Raw genomic sequence first — 17077 nt, 5'->3', positions numbered from 1 at the left:
TTTACTAGCTGCAGCATCACACTGAAGGCTCATGTTAATCTTGTGGTCAATCGTGACCCCCAAGTCCCTTTCATCTGTAGTGCTAACCAGTGTAGCACTGCCGAGTTTGTAAGCATGCTGCAGGTTTTTCCTCCTAATGTGGAGAACCTTGCATTTTTTGGTATTGAACACCATCAGGTTCTCATCCACCCACTTCATGAGCCTGTCAAGATCTGCCTAGATCACCCTCCTGTCCTCAGGTATGGATGCTTTACCCCAGAGTTTGGTGTCATTGGCAAACTTGGCCAGTCTGCTTCTGACACCAGTGTCCACATCACTGAAGATGTTACACAGTATAGGCCCTAGGACAGAGCCTTGAGGGACCCCACCGGTGACCGCGCACCAAGATGATTGGCTTCTGTCAACCACCACCCTCTGGGTCCTACTGCAGAGCCAATTCCCTAGCCAGCGCATTGTGGTGAGGTCGAGGCCGCAGTTAGACAGTTTTGCCGAGAGGTGATCATAGGATACCAGATCGAAGGCTTTTTTAAAATCAAGATATACGACATCAATCTCTTCCCCCTTGCCCAGGTGATAGGTCACCTGGTCGTAAAAGGAAATGAGATTGGTCAAACAAGACTTGTGTAACTAAACTGCCACTGCTTCTACGGGCAGAGTTTTTGACAGGCCTCTTCAATGGTTAACTCAGTCTTCTAGATCTCTGCCAGAAAATGTTTTCCTAACATTGCAAATCTTGTCCTAGTGTCATTGATCTTCCCAGCATTGAATGTTATTAATGATCCTTGCTGCTTAGCCTGGAAAACACAGATGTAAAAACCATTTGCTTCACACTGAGAAGCTGCAAAGGAATGCAGTGGCTTAATGTAAATGCACCCCTCCAACACTGAAATCACTTGCTGCAGCCCAGGGTAGAAACCTTTGAGACAGCCTCTCCCTGAAAACAAGTTAAAGCTGAATGGTTATTGCTTTCTCTTACCCAGCGCCTCTAGCTCTTGAACCACCTCCTTCCACACAGGCTCAATGTGGATGCAGCTAAAACACCAGTCTGAGGTTATTTTAATGAGGTAAGGCTTTTTGAAACTGTCTGGCACAATCTCATGCATGTAGTGTGAAAAGTGCAGCAAGTATTTCTCATCTGAGGAGTCGTGTCGCTCCGAGTTGAATGGGAAGTGGAAAAAGGACTCGTCAAAGTAAAAGCCTTCATGGAAATGGTGGAACTGGCGGTGCTGGTGCTGAGAATATCCCTGGTTCTCGCCCACATCTCCGTAACGATCAAAGTTTGCCCTCTTTTCCTCATTGGAAAGTATCTGTTAATGGGAGAGTTGAGTATAGTAGTAAGGGGTGAAAAAGAAAAAGTCCAGACCCATTGAGAGAGAACTGGAGGCATGACATTTTTCCCTTGTTTCCCTAAATAGACTTAAAGAGGAATTTTATTTTGGCTAAATGTCTAAAACTCTGAGCCCCAAGAAAGTGAACTGTGCTGTTTTTATGGCCTTGTCCCTATAGGCAAATCTATGCATGTGGCAAAGCAAAAGCTGATGCATGGATGTAGAACATTTTATTGGATAGTTTTGTACAAACCTATGCATTAATTAACCAGCCTTTTTAAAACCTTAATTCCAGGCTTTTAAGCTCCACGGCACTGTCTCTTCCAAATTTCTCTTGCACTTCAGTTTCTCAATGTGAGATTCCTCAAGCCAATATAATCCAGCTAGATATTGTGGCACTCTACTTGCTTTGATGTTAACTTGAAGAGGTGAAGTGCTCAGAAAGACTAGCAACATTGCGGGGCAGAAACTGCTTTTTTTTTCAGTCAGGAGATCAGAATCCATTTACTTCCTAGAGGCTCAGCACAGCTGTATGAAAAGCCTCAGCTTTGTCACAAGCTGAGGTGGCTGATTCAGTGAGCCTTGGATAAGTGACCTGCAAGTGCTCCTTATGCAAATAATATTTTTAGAAGCGACTAAAGCTCTCAAAGTCATTAAGCTCACTCGGATCCTCATTTGGAACATGCATAATAGAAGAAAAGACAACCTGCCTGCTGCACTTTAAGACCCCTTCCTGCCTTGCTTGACGCTTCTCAGCCAGCAAAGAGCACAACTTTCCATATGTTCTACTAAAACACTGCCATCAGTTTCTCTGAGGTCTAATTAAATTCTCCCCAAATAATTGGAGAGATTATAAATGGACAAAGGTATTTAGAAAGACAACAACATCCAGGACTTGTGTTTATCTAGAACACACAGATTTCTCCTCTCTCTCTTCCCCCTACCCCAATGTTTCTCTCCATAGAAATGCTGAGAGATTATTCCATATAGCTATAAAGAGTGATGTAAAAGAGAAGAACAGCACCTTCCAGGATTGAACAGCGAGGTTGAAAAGCAGCATAAAGTTAACAAGCAGTATTTAATACCTCATAGGCCTTGCTAATTTGGATAAACTTATCTTCTGCTCCTGGATCCTTGTTTTTGTCAGGATGCCTACAATGCAAAAAGAAATTGAGAATATGCATGTCAACCTCTAGGAAGTGACAGCAGCTTATCACAGGGAGTTGCACAACATGCCACAAAAGTAGGCTGCCTCGGCGTAATACTCATGCCATACAAATGGTATATGTAGATGTTAAAGACATTTAGTGGTATCCCCTGCTTAATCTGTCTGACGTTTAAAGTAGATTTATGATGGGAGTCTGACCCCCACCTCCCCGCACTTGGCTGAAGCACAAAGAATTTTAATGCCTGTTAATAGTTTTAAACAATAGTATTAAATGACCTCTTTCCTGCCTAGGTTCCATGAGGACAAAGACAATAGATGCTTTAGTTCCAATGATAATTTTTCACATGTCTTACATCAGCTCTGCCCTTATATGTAAGGATACAAGCTACGGTGTTGTGCAAACTAAGTTTTCCTTTGAAATGGGTATGGCCAGCTTGTGCTACGGATGCCATGAGTTGTACACAGAAGGCAGGGGAGGGAGCAAGGAGCATAGCTGCAGACTGGGTAGGGGAAGGGGATTGGAGTGTCATGCAAGGAGCATGCGGGCCTTAATTTGTGACACGCCTGCCAAAAAGATTGGCCCCCACCGCTTTAAAAGTTACAATGCTCTAAATGCCCATGGAAAGCACTGGTGTGAGGTAGATCACATGCTGGCTTGTCTGTCTGTTTGGTGACATGTAAAGTCTCAAAACACACATACATGTATATCAAGGGCAGATTTAGTCAGAGATGGTATCGGAGCAGTCTCTTCTCACTTGAATTCAATCTCCGAACTGCTGCTTAAACTTTAGTTTTAAGTGTGGATTATACTGGTATTTTTATTGTATGACACACATGTGCCAGAGCTTTTGCTTTATTTTTTACCCAAAGCACAGCCTGATGAAGGTCACAGCTCGCTCTCTTGTACTGATTAATAAGTGTATGGATTAGCAACATCTGCATCTAGTACTTTTAAACCTCTTCAAAGATTGATCTTGGGCTTGGTACTCAAGAATGTAAATTAAATCTAGCACTGGCCTTGCTGATCATCAGAAGGGGCTGTAACCTTCTCATCAATAAAGTACCGGTATTATCACCAAAAGTGAATGCTATACACAACGTCAAAACTTGTTAACGTAATTCTATTATGTAAGGTATTAGATCTTAAAAAAAAAAAAAATAAATAAAAAAAATCACATCCTCCTGAAAGCATCATGTTTCTAACACTTTACTTCATTTCCAAGTGTTTAGCTGTCATAATCTTAAACACACACTGGAAACCTTCCAGTTAAAACACACACACTTTAGTGCCCCAGTCGGTCCACTTGTGCACGTATGTCTAAGAGTATCAATATCCTTTCACTGTTTGCAGGACAAAGGTCTTGGAAAAAGAGAAGACGGCTAGGCACAAGATGAACAAAAGTATACACGGAGTCTCAGAGTTTTCTTTCAATTCAGAAATCTGTCTTCTAGGTGTATTGAAAACTTTACTTAAAGTCTGTCTTGATCAGAGTTCAAGTGTGTCCTGTTTTAAACAAAGTTCAGGAACTCGAATTACTTTGTTTAGGGAGCATTAAATATATGCAGTTAGAGACACTCATTTACAACTATCACCATCCTGCAACAACCCCTACGAGAGCCCCAAAGATAACAAAAGAAAATACATCTGTTCATACTCTGGATGATTTCACCAGTAGATTATTATACATTTTCCCCCATCTTATACAACATAAAATGTACCAGGCCTTCCAAAATCTAATATTCAACTACTCCTTGGTCCACAAATGTTAAGTTCCAATCTGACCTATAACTTTGCATCTATAAAACTGAGGACCATGTCTCCTCATTTTTACTTGCAAGTAATTCTTTGTCCCATAGGGCAATGGTTCTCAACCTTTTTTTGTACCGGGACCCATCTGGAAACATCGATGCCCAGTCCTGACCCAGTGTCCCCAGCCCCTCAGTGTGTGGGGTAAGGGGTGGGCGTATAGTACGGGGGGAGCCCCAAGCCACCTCTCCCAGGCTGGAGCTCTGCCCACAAGGTGAAACCCATGGCTTCCCATATTTTTTTTCCTCCTTTAAAGGAGAATCCATTTTTAAAGCTTGTCGATCCTTTTTAAAGTCTGCTGGTGACCCTCTCTCACACACACACACACACACCTTCCTCAACCCATGGGTTATGATGCAGAAGTAGGTGCCGAATCTCTTTCATATAGTCACCCTAATCGGGGAGTCCTCGCCTTGTGGTGTTTCGCACTTGCAGCGCTCCGTCATTTACACCCAGGTTATTACTTATGGCACTACAGGGAAACTTGCAATGAGAAAAAAAAAAGGGGCAGCAGAACAAACATCCCTGGATCAGTTTCTCAAAAAGCCGTTGAGTGACCCTAAGTCTCCCCAAAAGCCCTTCTGAACTCTGTGACCCTGATGAAGGTGTTCCTTCACCTTCTGATTAAATACAATTTTATGTGATTAGTTACTGCTTTGCCCTGTTTAATTGATTGATATACAGCACACTTCAGAAAGCTTTGTCCTGTGCAGTGTGTATCATTTATAGTTGATTTCAGTATGGTGTTTATGGTCATTTCTATAAAAAGTTGGGCATCAGACCCCTGGTCAGGAACATAACCCTAATTATAAGGTGGTTTCCATGGGAAAATTAGATTTGACTTGCATCGTTTCGACTTACAGTGCCTCTCTCCAGGGACATAACCTGCTGTAGTTGCGGGGACTGCCTGTCTATATTAGGGTCAATATAGGAAAGATATAGGAAAGCCACCACCTTTTGCATCATTGGGTGAATATATGAAAGATAAATATATATTCTTGAAGCAGGACCAGCCTCAGCTCCATCATTTGCCTCAAAACCCAATGACAGGGCAGCGGTGCTCAGCCCTTTGTGGGGGCCCGATCCTGCGGGGGGAGGGGGAGGAGGGCACGTACCACTCTCGGGCGAGGCGCTTGTAGGCCTTCTTGATGTCGGCGGCGCCGGCGGTGCGGCCCAGGCCCAGCACGCGGTACGGGTCGAAGTCGGCAGCCCGCAGGCCCGGCAGGGCCAGCGCCAGCACCAGCACAACTGCCGCGGCCGCGCGCAGCACCTTCGACTCCATGGGCACGGCCCGATGAAACCCGCCACCGCTTCCGGCTTCCCGCCCCGCCCCTCGCGTCACCATGGACACGGCGCGCTCACTTCCGCTCGAGGGGGCCCGCGCGCGGGGCATGCTGGGGTGCGGGAGGTCGGATGGGTGGTGCGGCGCGGTGACGTCACGTCCGGGCAATGGAGGCCGAGCAGCGGCGGCTGCTGCGGCTGGGTCGCGTGCGGCTGGTGCAGGGCCTGCAGCTGGCGGCGCTGTGGGGGCCGCTGGCGCGGGAAGGCGTCTTCTCCCAGGACATGCTCGACGACATCCAGGTGCCGGGCGCCTCCCTGTGCTCTGCTGTGCTCCGCACCGCACCGCACCCCCTGCCCTCGCACCCCATGAGGGAGACGCCTCAGACGGGTCCCACGGGGACAAAGGGCAGCTCTCCAGGAAAGGACCTGGGGGTGGGGGGTAGCATGCCACGGAGGCCCTCCGCTCAGCCCTGGGCAGGCCGGCGTCCGGTTTTGGGCAGCAAAAAGGATGTGGCCGTGTTGGAGAGAGTCCATTGGAGGGCGGTGAAAACGGGTGGGCTGCGTGAGATTAGACCGGGGCCGGGGGGAGATTGATAGCGGCCTTTAGCTTGCCCTACAGGGTGGGTGCCATGAGGATGGAGCTGGTGGGGGTGGTGACAGAAGGAGTAACGGGCTCAAGTTGCAGCAAGGGAGGTTGCAGTTGGATAGTAGGAAAAACAGAGGAGGGTGGTGAAGTACTGGACTGGGTGGTCCAGAGAGGTGGTGGAGGTTTTGAAGACACAGCTAGACAAAGCTTTGGCTGGGATGATGTGGGTGGGGCTGGTCCTGCTTGGAGCAGGGGGTTGGACTGGATGTGACCCCCTGAGGTCCCTCCTAACCCTCACTTTCTGCGAGTCTATAAATAAGTGTAGTGTGTTTAATATTGCCTGATCATCCCTTTAGCTTGAGGTCTTTTCCTGATCTATTCTGCTAAAACTCCCTACATTTTTGCACCGACCTGCTGTTTGGAAATGCTGGCTTCTGGGCCTGCGTAGTCTAACGGATGTAAATTTTTCCCCTCCCCTACAGAGAGCAGGCACTCCAAGAGACCAAGCCAGGCAGTTACTTATAGACCTTGAGACCCGAGGGAAGCAAGCTTTTCCTACTTTTGTTTCCATCCTACACGAAACTGGACAGAAAGAGCTGGCAGATTTCCTGAGTGAAGGATGCACTTCCCCGCAGCCATCCTCAATTGACATAAAACCCATTGAAATTGGACCGCGTGGTGGAAAGGGTGATGCAAGTAAGTGTCCACGGTACTGCTGTAACAAGCAGCAAAATACAGCAGTCGTAAACCCTATTGCTGTAGTGGTACAGGAGAGTGGCTAGTAGCCTGTTAAATTTGATAGCCCATTTGTCATCCAGAATTAATTGTTAGCTCATGCAGCATTTGGGAAAGGACAGTGCAGTTCAGTGTTACTGAAAAGTGCTAATCTGCAGCCATGTCCCAATAACTTGAGATTGATGTTCTTTGCATATAATCTCTATAGTGCCTCAAATCTGAAATCTGAGGGCATGTTTCGCCCTGCATCAGGAAGATACTGTTTGCCTTAATTTAAAGAAGGGATTAGATGTCAGGAGATCTGGTGTCCATTCCTAGGCCAGTGGCTAGTGGAGAGCCATAAAGCTCACAATTTTCTCTGCTACAACATGGGGAATAAAGCTTATCTATCTGGCAAAAGACATACGAGGCAAAGCTAAAACATGCTGAGATCCTTGACTGAAAGGAACTCTAAATGCACAAAACGTCTGTAATTTGAGGACCAGAGCTGTTTTGTTTTTTTTCCTCAGAAATCTGTGTTGTCGGTTGGGTAGCTGGTTCCATTAACAGTTTATTTTTCATTTTCAGGTTCTCTTTGTTGCCCCTTATTTTATAGGGCTCTCTGAGTGTTACTGGTTGTTTCACCAAACCTTAAAGGCAGGGTCACTGCTTAGTCTAAAATGGACAGATCATGCCTTGCAGAATAGTTGAGATGTTGCAAAGATATTTGGCTTGGAGGAAGTCAGTGAGAGAAAGACGAGCATTTGCAGGGAGGAGATGGTCTTGGAAGGCTATTTTCAGAATAATTGGTGGCCAGAAAGATGCATGTTGAAGTTAAGAAGGGAAGGACAGGTGCTGGGTTCAGCTGAGAGGGGGTATAGGGAAGGGTCAGATGGAGTTTCAGGGAAGAAAGGAGTGAAGAGGCATCTTTCTGAATGGACTAGCCTTTTCAGGATGCTTGATTTCTTTAGGGTATGCACAGGAGAGGTTGCTGTCTATAAACACAATTCAGGAGGAATGGAATAGTAGTGAAAACACTTGGCACACAATTCCCACCCAGCTCACCGCATAATCTTGTTCTAGTTTCATCTCATGCCATATCATTAACAACAGGGACTGAGCCCTACAGGGGAAGGGTATAAATGATATCTAGCACCCAAGCTGCAGAACAAGATATTCAGTTGCCTGCAACAAGTGGTGCTTCAAACGAGAACTCCAGAGAGAGCCTGCTGTCTGCTTCACACACCCTACCTCTGGCAGGAACCTGGAGGACGAGGGGTACTTCAAATGTTCTGTGCCTTTTCAGGTGGGAGAGCTCTGCCAGTCCAAGCCAGGACTGAGAAATGCCAAGAATTGGACCACCCTGGTACAGTGTCTCACAGTAAGCAATCTCATGGTAGGTAAGACCTAAGTCCTGGCAATTTCTCTGTCCTTTTCCCTGCTTCTCTGAGGAAGCCCTTGACCACCTATCCCTCTCGGAGTCTTACAGTATTTCCCATGTTGGGTTAATCTCCCTGAATGCCATGGTGCCTGGAACACATGAGTATTGTATAACTGGAAGACATCATAAAAATACAAGATGCACCTTTTGCTCCACTCTCCCTGTAACTTTCTCTACACATGCTGGACTTCCCTGCACCTTGCTGCCCAGGCATCGCTGCTGAACAGTGATTATTTTTCCCCTGTGTGCAGTGAAGGGACAGCAAATCTGCTGCTTTTCCCTGAGAAGCTTGTACCTGCATGTCTCCTCTTCAGGCCATAGTGTTGGTACACGTCATGAGCTGTTGTCTTGGGATCTTCGTACATGCTCAAAACAGCTAGAGAAGAATAAAAGGCGGTTGAAACAAAGGCTTTCTCATGTTGGCTCCAACAGGGAAAGACCTAATTAACAGAAGGGATCTCATCAGAAAGACACGTAGATGCCATGCCATGGAATTATTGATTTTAAGATGCAGTGTAACAAATGTGAGCCAGTGTTTGTGTTGGTATTAATGCTGTGAAGCTAAGTCCAAGCCTCTTGCTAATGAGTTGTGGGTGCTTGCTTGGAGCTGAATGTCAGGTCTGTGTGTGTTGCAGGTGCTGCTGCAGACGGGTTCAGACGGAACTCCAATATGGTCAGTGTCCTTTTTCTGTGCATCTGTTTCTTGTGTCCTCTCTGAGCTGTCCAGTGCCAGCTCCTGTCACATCCACCTGAAGCCCCGTTTTCAAAAGGGAATCATGCATTTCTAAGCCTAAGGCTCATTGACAATCCAAAGGGCTTTGGTCCAGATTGTTAAGGGGATTTAAGAGCATAGCTCCAGTGGATTCCAGTGGTAGCGAAGTGCTCAAATACCTTTAACAGTTAGCAGAGGGAGCTGACCCCAAAGCTCACCTAGCATCTCTCTCCACTGTGAAGATGGTCCAGTAAGAGATATTCCCAATCAAATCCTAAACTACAAAGGTATTGAGGTGCCTGAAGATAATACTAGGTGCCTTCTGGCATATTCAGTCCTTTGGTGCTTTGAAATCAATAGGGGGCAGGTGCCTGACATGATTGGTTACTTCTGTAAAGCCAACGGCGAACCTTTTTGCATTTGGAGGGGACCAACTACCTTTGCAAGGCTTTGCTACACGGGAATAGGTTTGCTAGTGTAGCTATACCATCAAACCCTTCTTGTGGAAATGTAGCTTGTGCTGGCAAAAAAAATCCAGTTGTGCCTCTAGCTTATACCAGTTTCCCAACCCAGAATAATTCATGCTGATGAAAGCTCTCTTGCTGTTATAACTATCCATACTAAGACTTTTGCTAGCATAGCTGGGCCAGTTAGGGATATGATTTTTCCTTTTTACATGCTTTTACTTTATCATAGCCACGTTGGCAGAACTTTTTTAGTGTAGACTAGGTCCACACCTGGTCAGCGTTAGTAGTTTGAGAGGCATCTGAACATTTTGCCTGGAACTGGTAAATTCCAGTGAACTTATTTACAGTTTGGAGTCCAGGTATCTGACCCAGTTACCTGGACAAGTCCTGGGACAAGTCCTTACTGCCCTGACATGCCCAGTTTGATTCAGTTTGGCACAGAATTAAACATCCCATTCCTTCTTCTATATTGTATTAGCTATTCTATAAGTATAAACAATAACATGCACCCAAATATTATTCCTTAGGCAATTATGATTGAGAGAACTACTAATTATCTAGTGCAGCACTTGCCAAGTGCTCTTTCTATTGTTGTTGTTATTTTGGTTTTGTAATTATCGTGCTATTTTTCTTATTGGTATATTACAGCATTATAATTACAAAACCAAAACATGCTAATAACAAAAGACAAAGTTCACAAATGCAGACAGGCATGTTTTGGATTCGCCTTCCAGAAAATGTAGCTCAAATTTATTTTCAGGTAAATTAACTTGGCCACTTAGCCATGTGAATAAAGACCCTGGTCTTGCAAGCATTTGAGTAGTCACATTAAAGTCAATGGAATATTTGCACAGGAAAAGCTAAATAAAGTGCATCTGAGTGCATGAGGGATTTTTGTAAGTACTGGCTGGGCCTCCTGATGTTTTCTTTTTGTAGTTGGGTCTTTGGGCTCTATCTGTCTGCATAATAGGTTCGCTATCAATATCTGTTCAGAGACTTTTGAAGCTTCCTTATTTCATGCTCTATCTGTTGAGCTGTTGTGTAGGGGAAGGCACCTGTCTTTTGCCAAGTGTGATTCCTATTCAGTTAGGCTGGGCTGCATTTCCACCCTGTCCATATTAACTCCTGTATGGAAGTGGGTCCCATTATGCATCCCTAATCCTAGGCAAGGAGTAAATTGAGTTCATAGGAGAAATCGTATGAGCTGCATGTTCAGTTCTGGGCTGCATCCTGCCAGGTTAGCCAGAGGCTGCCCTGAGTCGGGAGGGTTTCATTTTGTCTCTCTGCTTGACCATTGCTTGTGGGTCTGTGTGCACTAGGTTTATGTTCTGAAGTCACGCCCATGTGGATACTGCTTCATCATCAACAACGTCCATTTCAGCCGCGAGTCTGGCCTGTCCCTTCGACAGGGCTCCAACCTAGACTACGAAAAACTGAAGAGGCGCTTCTCATTGTTCCACTTTGAAGTCCTTACCCGACAAGATCTCACAGCTGAGGTAAAAGGAGCATCTTCCAGCTAACGCCTGTTGAGAAATCAGTGGCTCAAAACATGAGTAGAATGGAACAGTTTGTGCACTGAATTCAAGAGCCTGTCAGAAAGCCCAAACTGCAGTGCTCAACAAGCTCATCAAAAGATTACTTTCCAATCCTCCTCTTCACATTACAGCAAAAAAAGCACTCGCATGTTTTAGCCCCTCTGGGCTTGGGTTTCATTCCTGAACATAATTTATAAGCAGTCTTCTGATGTTGCTTTTATTTGATATGTTTGACTTCATCTTTTTTATCAGGATACCCAGGGGATCTATCTTCTGTTTGCACTTGACTCATGTATTGTTTGATTTTTAAGCAGGACAGTCAATCCCCTGGAGCTTCCATTTAAGATAAAGCAGGCTTGTCTTATTTTCCTAAAACCAAAGGCAGTGCATTTCAGCCTATGTAGGCTATACAGACTTGATGCTGTGTTTGGGAGCACATGCAGAGACTGATGCCTTCTTTAAAAGGATGCTATTCAGGGGAAATCTCCTTTATTTGTTAAAGCAGCAAATGTTACGTGAAAGTCTATTGCAGTCACCCAGAAACTGTTCCTGCCTGATGGGGATTTCAGTGTCCCATGTGACACAAGCAGATTAGATCTCAGCCCAGTTCCCAGTGGACATGTGACCATGCAAAAATGGGGACTAGGCTGGACAGGCCATAGGAGAGTAAAGCTTACTCACCTCTTTACAAACATTGTTCCCCTGTCACTTTGGACTGTGAGAGGGACCTTTTCTGGGCTCGTGGATGTGTTTAAGGCAGACCTCCTTCTCCAGAAGTGCAGTCCCGGTTCTTTCAGCAGCATAGCGTTGGATGTGGAACTGCTTTGAGGGGTCAGACTGATGGGATTATTGCTAACCTGCCAGCTGAAAAACGGGAGCGTGTCACTCTGAGCTTAGCCAGTGTGTATTAAGAGAGATAGTCAGCTCTGTTACTGTGAAGTCAGACAGAAGGCAGGATATGGTTGCACCTTATAGATTAACTAAATTGGAGATGTATACACTTTAATAAGAAACTGCTATGTGCGTAGGAAATGATCCGGGAGCTGTCGGAGCTGGCCAAGAAGGACCACAGCGCTATGGACTGCTGCCTGGTTGTGATCCTGTCCCATGGCCGTCAGGTAAGATCCAAGCCTTCCTTCACTTTCCCTTTGCTCTGGTTGCATAGTAGACTTCTGAAGCGTGTGTTGGTTCCCGAGGTCCCAACATCTCTTCGTTGTGAGTGTTTGTCTCCTTCGTGCCCTAATATCTTGTAGGCAAAGCCAGTGGGGCCTTTTCCTTGTAAACTTCAGGATACATGAGTGGGAGTGGCAGGAAGATTGATGATGGATGTAGCAACAGCGCCATTGAACCAATAGAAGAGATCAGTGGGTAATCTGATCTGCTATCATGCTTGTAGGAATCCCTGGATGGTTGCTTTCTACTGTATAATGTTGCAACAAGATGTCTTATCTGGGTGCCCTTTTGCTTTCTTAAGGTGGCTCTGATCCTGTCTCACCTTTCGGAGCGTCCTGTGTACTTTATAACTCTGATGCAAGCTTTTGGGGACCAGGGTGCACGTTGAGAATAAATTCTGGATGCAGCAGTAAAGGGAGCCTGGCACTACACAGTGCTCTGGGTGGAACAGCCCTGTGCTGAAAGGACTACATGACCTTTCAGGTCTTCCCTAGCTTCACCACCCATTGACCAGTGAGGTGGGCATGTAATTATTTGGAACAGTGAACACTTGTACTGCAGTGGCATCTGGCTAAAAGTAATGAGATGGAATTACAGGAAGGGGAGAATTTAGGGTGACTGTGAGGAATGCCATCTAATCAGCTTGTGGGGCAGGAGGGAAATAAGACCCCATGAACCTCAGGGGAACCTAGGGCATGGGTCAGATAAGGAGGATCATGGGTGTCTGGAATTTGGACTATTTCCAGACTGATATTGGCTGCTGTTCTCCTCCTCTTGCTTTCCAAGTCCTTCTAGATAGCAGCAAACTCAGGTGCATTTTGAGATCTGCACACTAGGGTGGTTGCATGCAAGACAAGCTGGGAGGGCTGATTACGTTTACCTTTTCTTTTGAGTTATTGGCTCTTGGCTTTTGTTCTTTCAGCGCAGCCACGTTCAGTTTCCTGGAGAAGTTTGTGGGACAGATGGGACAAGCATTCCAATTGAAAAGATTGTGAACTACTTCAATGGACTGAATTGCTGGAGTTTGAGGGGCAAACCCAAACTCTTCATCATTCAGGCCTGTGGTGGAGGTGAATATCTGCTCTAGCTTCTCTAGTACTCTGTCCTAGACGGATTGTTCAGTGGGAGAAACAGTTGTGTTGCCACTTGTTCATGTGCTGGTATTTCTCGTATAATTGTTTTCTTTCCTATTTCCTATCCCTGAGTTGTCTTCTCTTCCTCTTTATTACATATTCTTATTGCTGAGGGCAATGCCAATAGGCCAGAGTGAAATTTCTAAAGACCAAGCTGTTAGCAGCCAGGTCAGACCAGGACATGCATTTCACTGTACTGAAACTGGCTTGGTTAATTGAGAAGGGCTGTGGGAAGGAAGTGAAAGGGTCTCAGCTGCTGTATGTACTCTAGCAGAGTGGACTGTTTCAGTTCTCCCTGTGCGGCGGAAAGGTTTTGGTTGGTAAGAATGAACTCGAATTGTACTTGCATGAATTGCAGATGTTTCCAAGTCGGCTAACACAGCAAAGGAGAAAAGAACAGTTACCTCTTATATCAGAAGGACTAGACTTATGGATGGGGAAGGTGGGAATCCACTCTTATTACTTGTGCTTGTAACTGAGAAGGGTTTCCTGGTTGCGTCTGGCAGAGGAAAGGGATTATGGATTTCAATTGGATTCCGACTCATCTGGAAACCAAGGTTATGGAGCTTCTCTAGAATCAGATGCATGTCCCCTTAAGCCTTCCTCGGGGAACTTGGATGAGCCAGATGCAGTTGCCAGTTTACCCACGGCCAGTGACATCTTGGTGGCCTATTCAACGTTTCCAGGTGAGTTTTCATGAGGGAGGCAGTGATGCCAAGTGAATAGAGCGATGGATGACGATAACACTTGGCTTCTGTTCCTGGCTCGGCTGTTACCTTAATGGGGGTTTTGGAGGTGTCACTTCCTACTACGTCAGTTTCTCCATCTAGAAAATGTGAAGGGTTATGGGTACCCCATTCATAATGAACTCTTGAGAGCTACAGGTGAAAACCGTCCTGCACGAACTAGACAGTATGAACATTGGAGCATTTTTATTTTCATTCCATGAAGATTTCTTTTGGTGCTTGACAGTGCTCCGTACTTTCAATGGAGAATCTCATAGTCCGTTACAGACAATATATGAGAGGCCACTGTCTGAAGAGTTGTTATCCTCATGTCACAGATATAAGTAGCTGAGGCACATGAAGGTTTTGACTTGCTCCAAGTCAGTCAGTAATATAGGCCCCACTCACCCACAAAAAAGAGGACTCCCAAGCCTGGGTTTAGAGAAACTTTTCCGGAGAGTGGAAATATCATACCAAGGAGACTTCCCTTGCTGGACTGAGAGAGAAATGTTTTTATATTCTTTCCAAAGGATTTGTCTCCTGGAGGGACCGCAACAGTGGCAGTTGGTTTGTGGAAACCCTGGATAGAATACTTGAGCAATATGCTGATTCTGAAGATCTGCAGAAGCTGTTGTTGAGGGTAAGTGTTCCTTTTGTATGATTTAGTGCTTCAGTTACTCCAGTCTTTGAATTTAGTTTGCCTGTTAAGGCCTAAATTTCCAAAGTGACTGTTGATTTGGAGAGCTTCAGTTTTTACTTGCCCAATGGATGGTGCCTTAAAGGGACTTGATTTTCAGAACATGAAGAATACACTCTCACTTTATCAGGTCCCAGCAAGGTTTCTTTAGACACTGCTTGTTCCCCTTGAAAAACCATCGCTTTAATCTTTGCTTAAGGGCCTATAATCCTGCCAGTGGCCAAAATATTACCCCTCCCTGTGATACCAAAAGCACCAATGAGTTGGAGCAAGCAGCTACAGGCAGAATGATAAGTGTATTGCTATTATACTAAGGAAATTATGCTAAGGAAGACTTGCTCCGCTGATAACGTTGAGTGATCTTCAATTACCTCTTTAATTTTACACACTCTGCTGCTGCGGTGACATTTTGTTTAGTCTTTAAGAATGTCAGCTATCTGGAAAACCGCACCAGATGTTCGCCTTTAACACTACTTTTTATCTTGAGTGACGTAATCACATCTGAACTAGCAGTGTGAGATATAAGTGTGCGTGCTAATGAAACGCTAAGCTTCGCTCTATAGTCAGTGTTGGGAATGCAGAGGTTCTTGGAAATAACTCCCTCTTTTGCTGCATCTCTGGTGCAGTGCAGTGGGATAGCACAAAAATCCATTTAGGTTGCTGTCAGATGCGTCGCTGTCTGGGTTTTTGCTCTGTGCTGTCCAACAGAGATCAGTAGCGTACCTGATGTTGTGTACTCTGCATACGCTTGCAGCTCCAATTGTATTTTTTTCCCTTCTGAAACTAGGCGTATGCAATTCCAGTATGACAAATTGCTGATGTCTTTGGAGTTATGGTAAAGAAGCACATCCTAAACTGCCTTAGGAATTGTTCCTACGTTCTCCTTGGCCTCCTTCCTCTCCCCTTTGAATTGTTCCTACGTTCTCCTCGGCCTCCTTCCTCTCCCCTTTGAAAGCTGGTACCAGAAAACACCCATTGGTGTAATTGGTGTCATGCATGATCCTGCTTTCTAAACTGAAGGACCCAGTTCTTTGTGGAAAGGGGAATGTTGTGAAGTAATTCAATGCCAATGGAAGCTTCTTGTGGAAGTAAGAAGGGCTCCTAGGAGAACGCCCAAAGAAAGGGGGCTCATATCATTCATGCGTCTGAATGAGAGAACTTTCACTCCCCGTAAATGGCACAACAGAGCTTTCTATTTTTAACAAATCTGCATGCCAGTGTTGACGCAAAGGAAATGACTAAGCTCTCCTGACCACAGGAGAAGTTATTTCTGATTCAGACAAAGTACTTGTTGCATAAGCTTGGTGAGAGGGAAGGGGGACAGGAAGGTCAGCTCTGAAGGTGGCCTCCAGAAGTGAGCATCTGGTGCGGAGTGTGAGGAGGCAGGGGAAGAGGTGCTCAGTTCTAGAAGCAGCCTGCTGACTCCTGCAGTCCACATCTGAGTCATCTCCTCTCTCTTACTGTGTACAGTTCTGCTTGCTGCCCTGCATTCAGTCCTCAATAAGGCCTTAAGCAGTGCTTGATCAGCAAACCAGCCAACCTCTTGATTTTCCTTCCTCTCTTTCCCAGGTGGCGAATGAAGTGTCTGCTAAAGAAAAATACAAGCAGATGCCAGGCTGCTATCACTACCTTCGGAAAGAGTTCTTCTTCATGACCAAGTGAAGCCCAGGCTTGGAGGTCTCTCCTGTAAGTCAGGATTGTCTCCAGCAAGCCTGAGGACACCCTGCACATGGCCATGGCTGCTCTGATTTGATTCTCTATTCAGCTGCTCTTGATTGCATGTGTCCTGGGAAGTGCAGTTGATTAACTCCCATGTTACTATGAAATGGAGGCTTTGCTCCCTTTCTGCTCAGAGCAGGACTGTTGGGTTCCAGATCCAGAACATTTCAGGCAGTTGACAAAGCCTGTGGGATAATTCTGGGCTAGGCTAGTAGCTGCAGCCTTTGAGTCGATCTCCCTGTTCTTCAGAGAAAAGTGCCTCGAGCTGCTTTAGGCTTTATGCTGGCTTTGTCCACTTTTGACCTGTGATTGCAGCTCCCTTGTGTGGGAGAAGGGAAAGGTGAAGTGTTTGTATTGTACAATCAAAACCTCTTGCACTATGAATCAGTTACATGCACCTGAATCCAAATGCTGTGGATTGGGGCAGGGGGGAGTTTTACAGCATTTGTTACCTTTTTCTATTAAACTCCTCATCTTTGTAGACAGTTTGTCTTGTTCTTTACTTATTCTCATCTCCCCATATCTTCTCTTCTGCAGCTGGCCTGGCATCCCCCAAACCTCTCTTAGCTACAGTGACTGGCTTCTCCCACG

The 17077-nt window shown here is 45.6% G+C and overlaps 2 protein-coding genes and 1 long non-coding RNA gene across 3 annotated transcripts in view; 1 reads left to right on the top strand and 2 right to left on the bottom strand.

Annotated features, from left to right (window-relative positions):
* Positions 1-5619, bottom strand: part of DNAJC16 (DnaJ heat shock protein family (Hsp40) member C16) — a 24185-nt gene extending 18566 nt beyond the window's left edge. Inside the window, exons 1-3 of the mRNA XM_019511888.1 lie at positions 5419-5619; positions 2414-2480; positions 977-1307 (exon numbers count right to left, since the gene is read on the bottom strand). Of these exons, the coding sequence (XP_019367433.1) occupies positions 977-1307; positions 2414-2480; positions 5419-5585 (565 nt within the window). The 5' untranslated portion in view covers positions 5586-5619. The remainder of the gene's footprint in view (positions 1-976; positions 1308-2413; positions 2481-5418) is intronic.
* Positions 5620-5713: 94 nt separating this feature from the next.
* CASP9 (caspase 9) lies at positions 5714-16971 on the top strand. The gene is made up of 10 exons (XM_019511889.1): positions 5714-5884; positions 6653-6866; positions 8191-8265; positions 8961-8998; positions 10824-11000; positions 12068-12157; positions 13135-13282; positions 13852-14031; positions 14601-14710; positions 16337-16971. Exons 1-10 carry the CDS (start codon positions 5753-5755, stop codon positions 16427-16429), a joined length of 1257 nt encoding a protein of 418 aa, XP_019367434.1. The 5' UTR covers positions 5714-5752; the 3' UTR covers positions 16430-16971.
* Positions 14964-16330, bottom strand: LOC109293792. The gene is made up of 2 exons (XR_002096402.1): positions 15688-16330; positions 14964-15647 (listed from the first exon to the last, which is right to left on the bottom strand). It is a non-coding gene; the product is annotated as an uncharacterized LOC109293792 (long non-coding RNA).
* Positions 16972-17077: the final 106 nt, after the last annotated feature.

This window comes from Gavialis gangeticus, unplaced genomic scaffold, assembly GCF_001723915.1.
Source record: "Gavialis gangeticus isolate Ggan-Ray unplaced genomic scaffold, GavGan_comp1, whole genome shotgun sequence".
Classification (NCBI taxonomy): domain Eukaryota; kingdom Metazoa; phylum Chordata; order Crocodylia; family Gavialidae; genus Gavialis; species Gavialis gangeticus.
The sequence above is the reverse complement of the archived record's forward strand: the minus strand, read 5'-3'. Positions and strand labels throughout refer to the sequence as shown.

What these genes read in the sequence shown, in the direction of transcription:
- CASP9 (XM_019511889.1), top strand. Translation starts at nt 5,753, where the DNA reads ATGGAGGCCGAGCAGCGGCGGCTGCTGCGGCTGGGTCGCGTGCGGCTG. An exon ending in ACATGCTCGACGACATCCAG is followed by an intron (nt 5,885 to 6,652) that starts GTGCCGGGCGCC and finishes CCTCCCCTACAG; the next exon opens with AGAGCAGGCACTCCAAGAGA. An exon ending in GGCCTATTCAACGTTTCCAG is followed by an intron (nt 14,032 to 14,600) that starts GTGAGTTTTCAT and finishes TTCTTTCCAAAG; the next exon opens with GATTTGTCTCCTGGAGGGAC.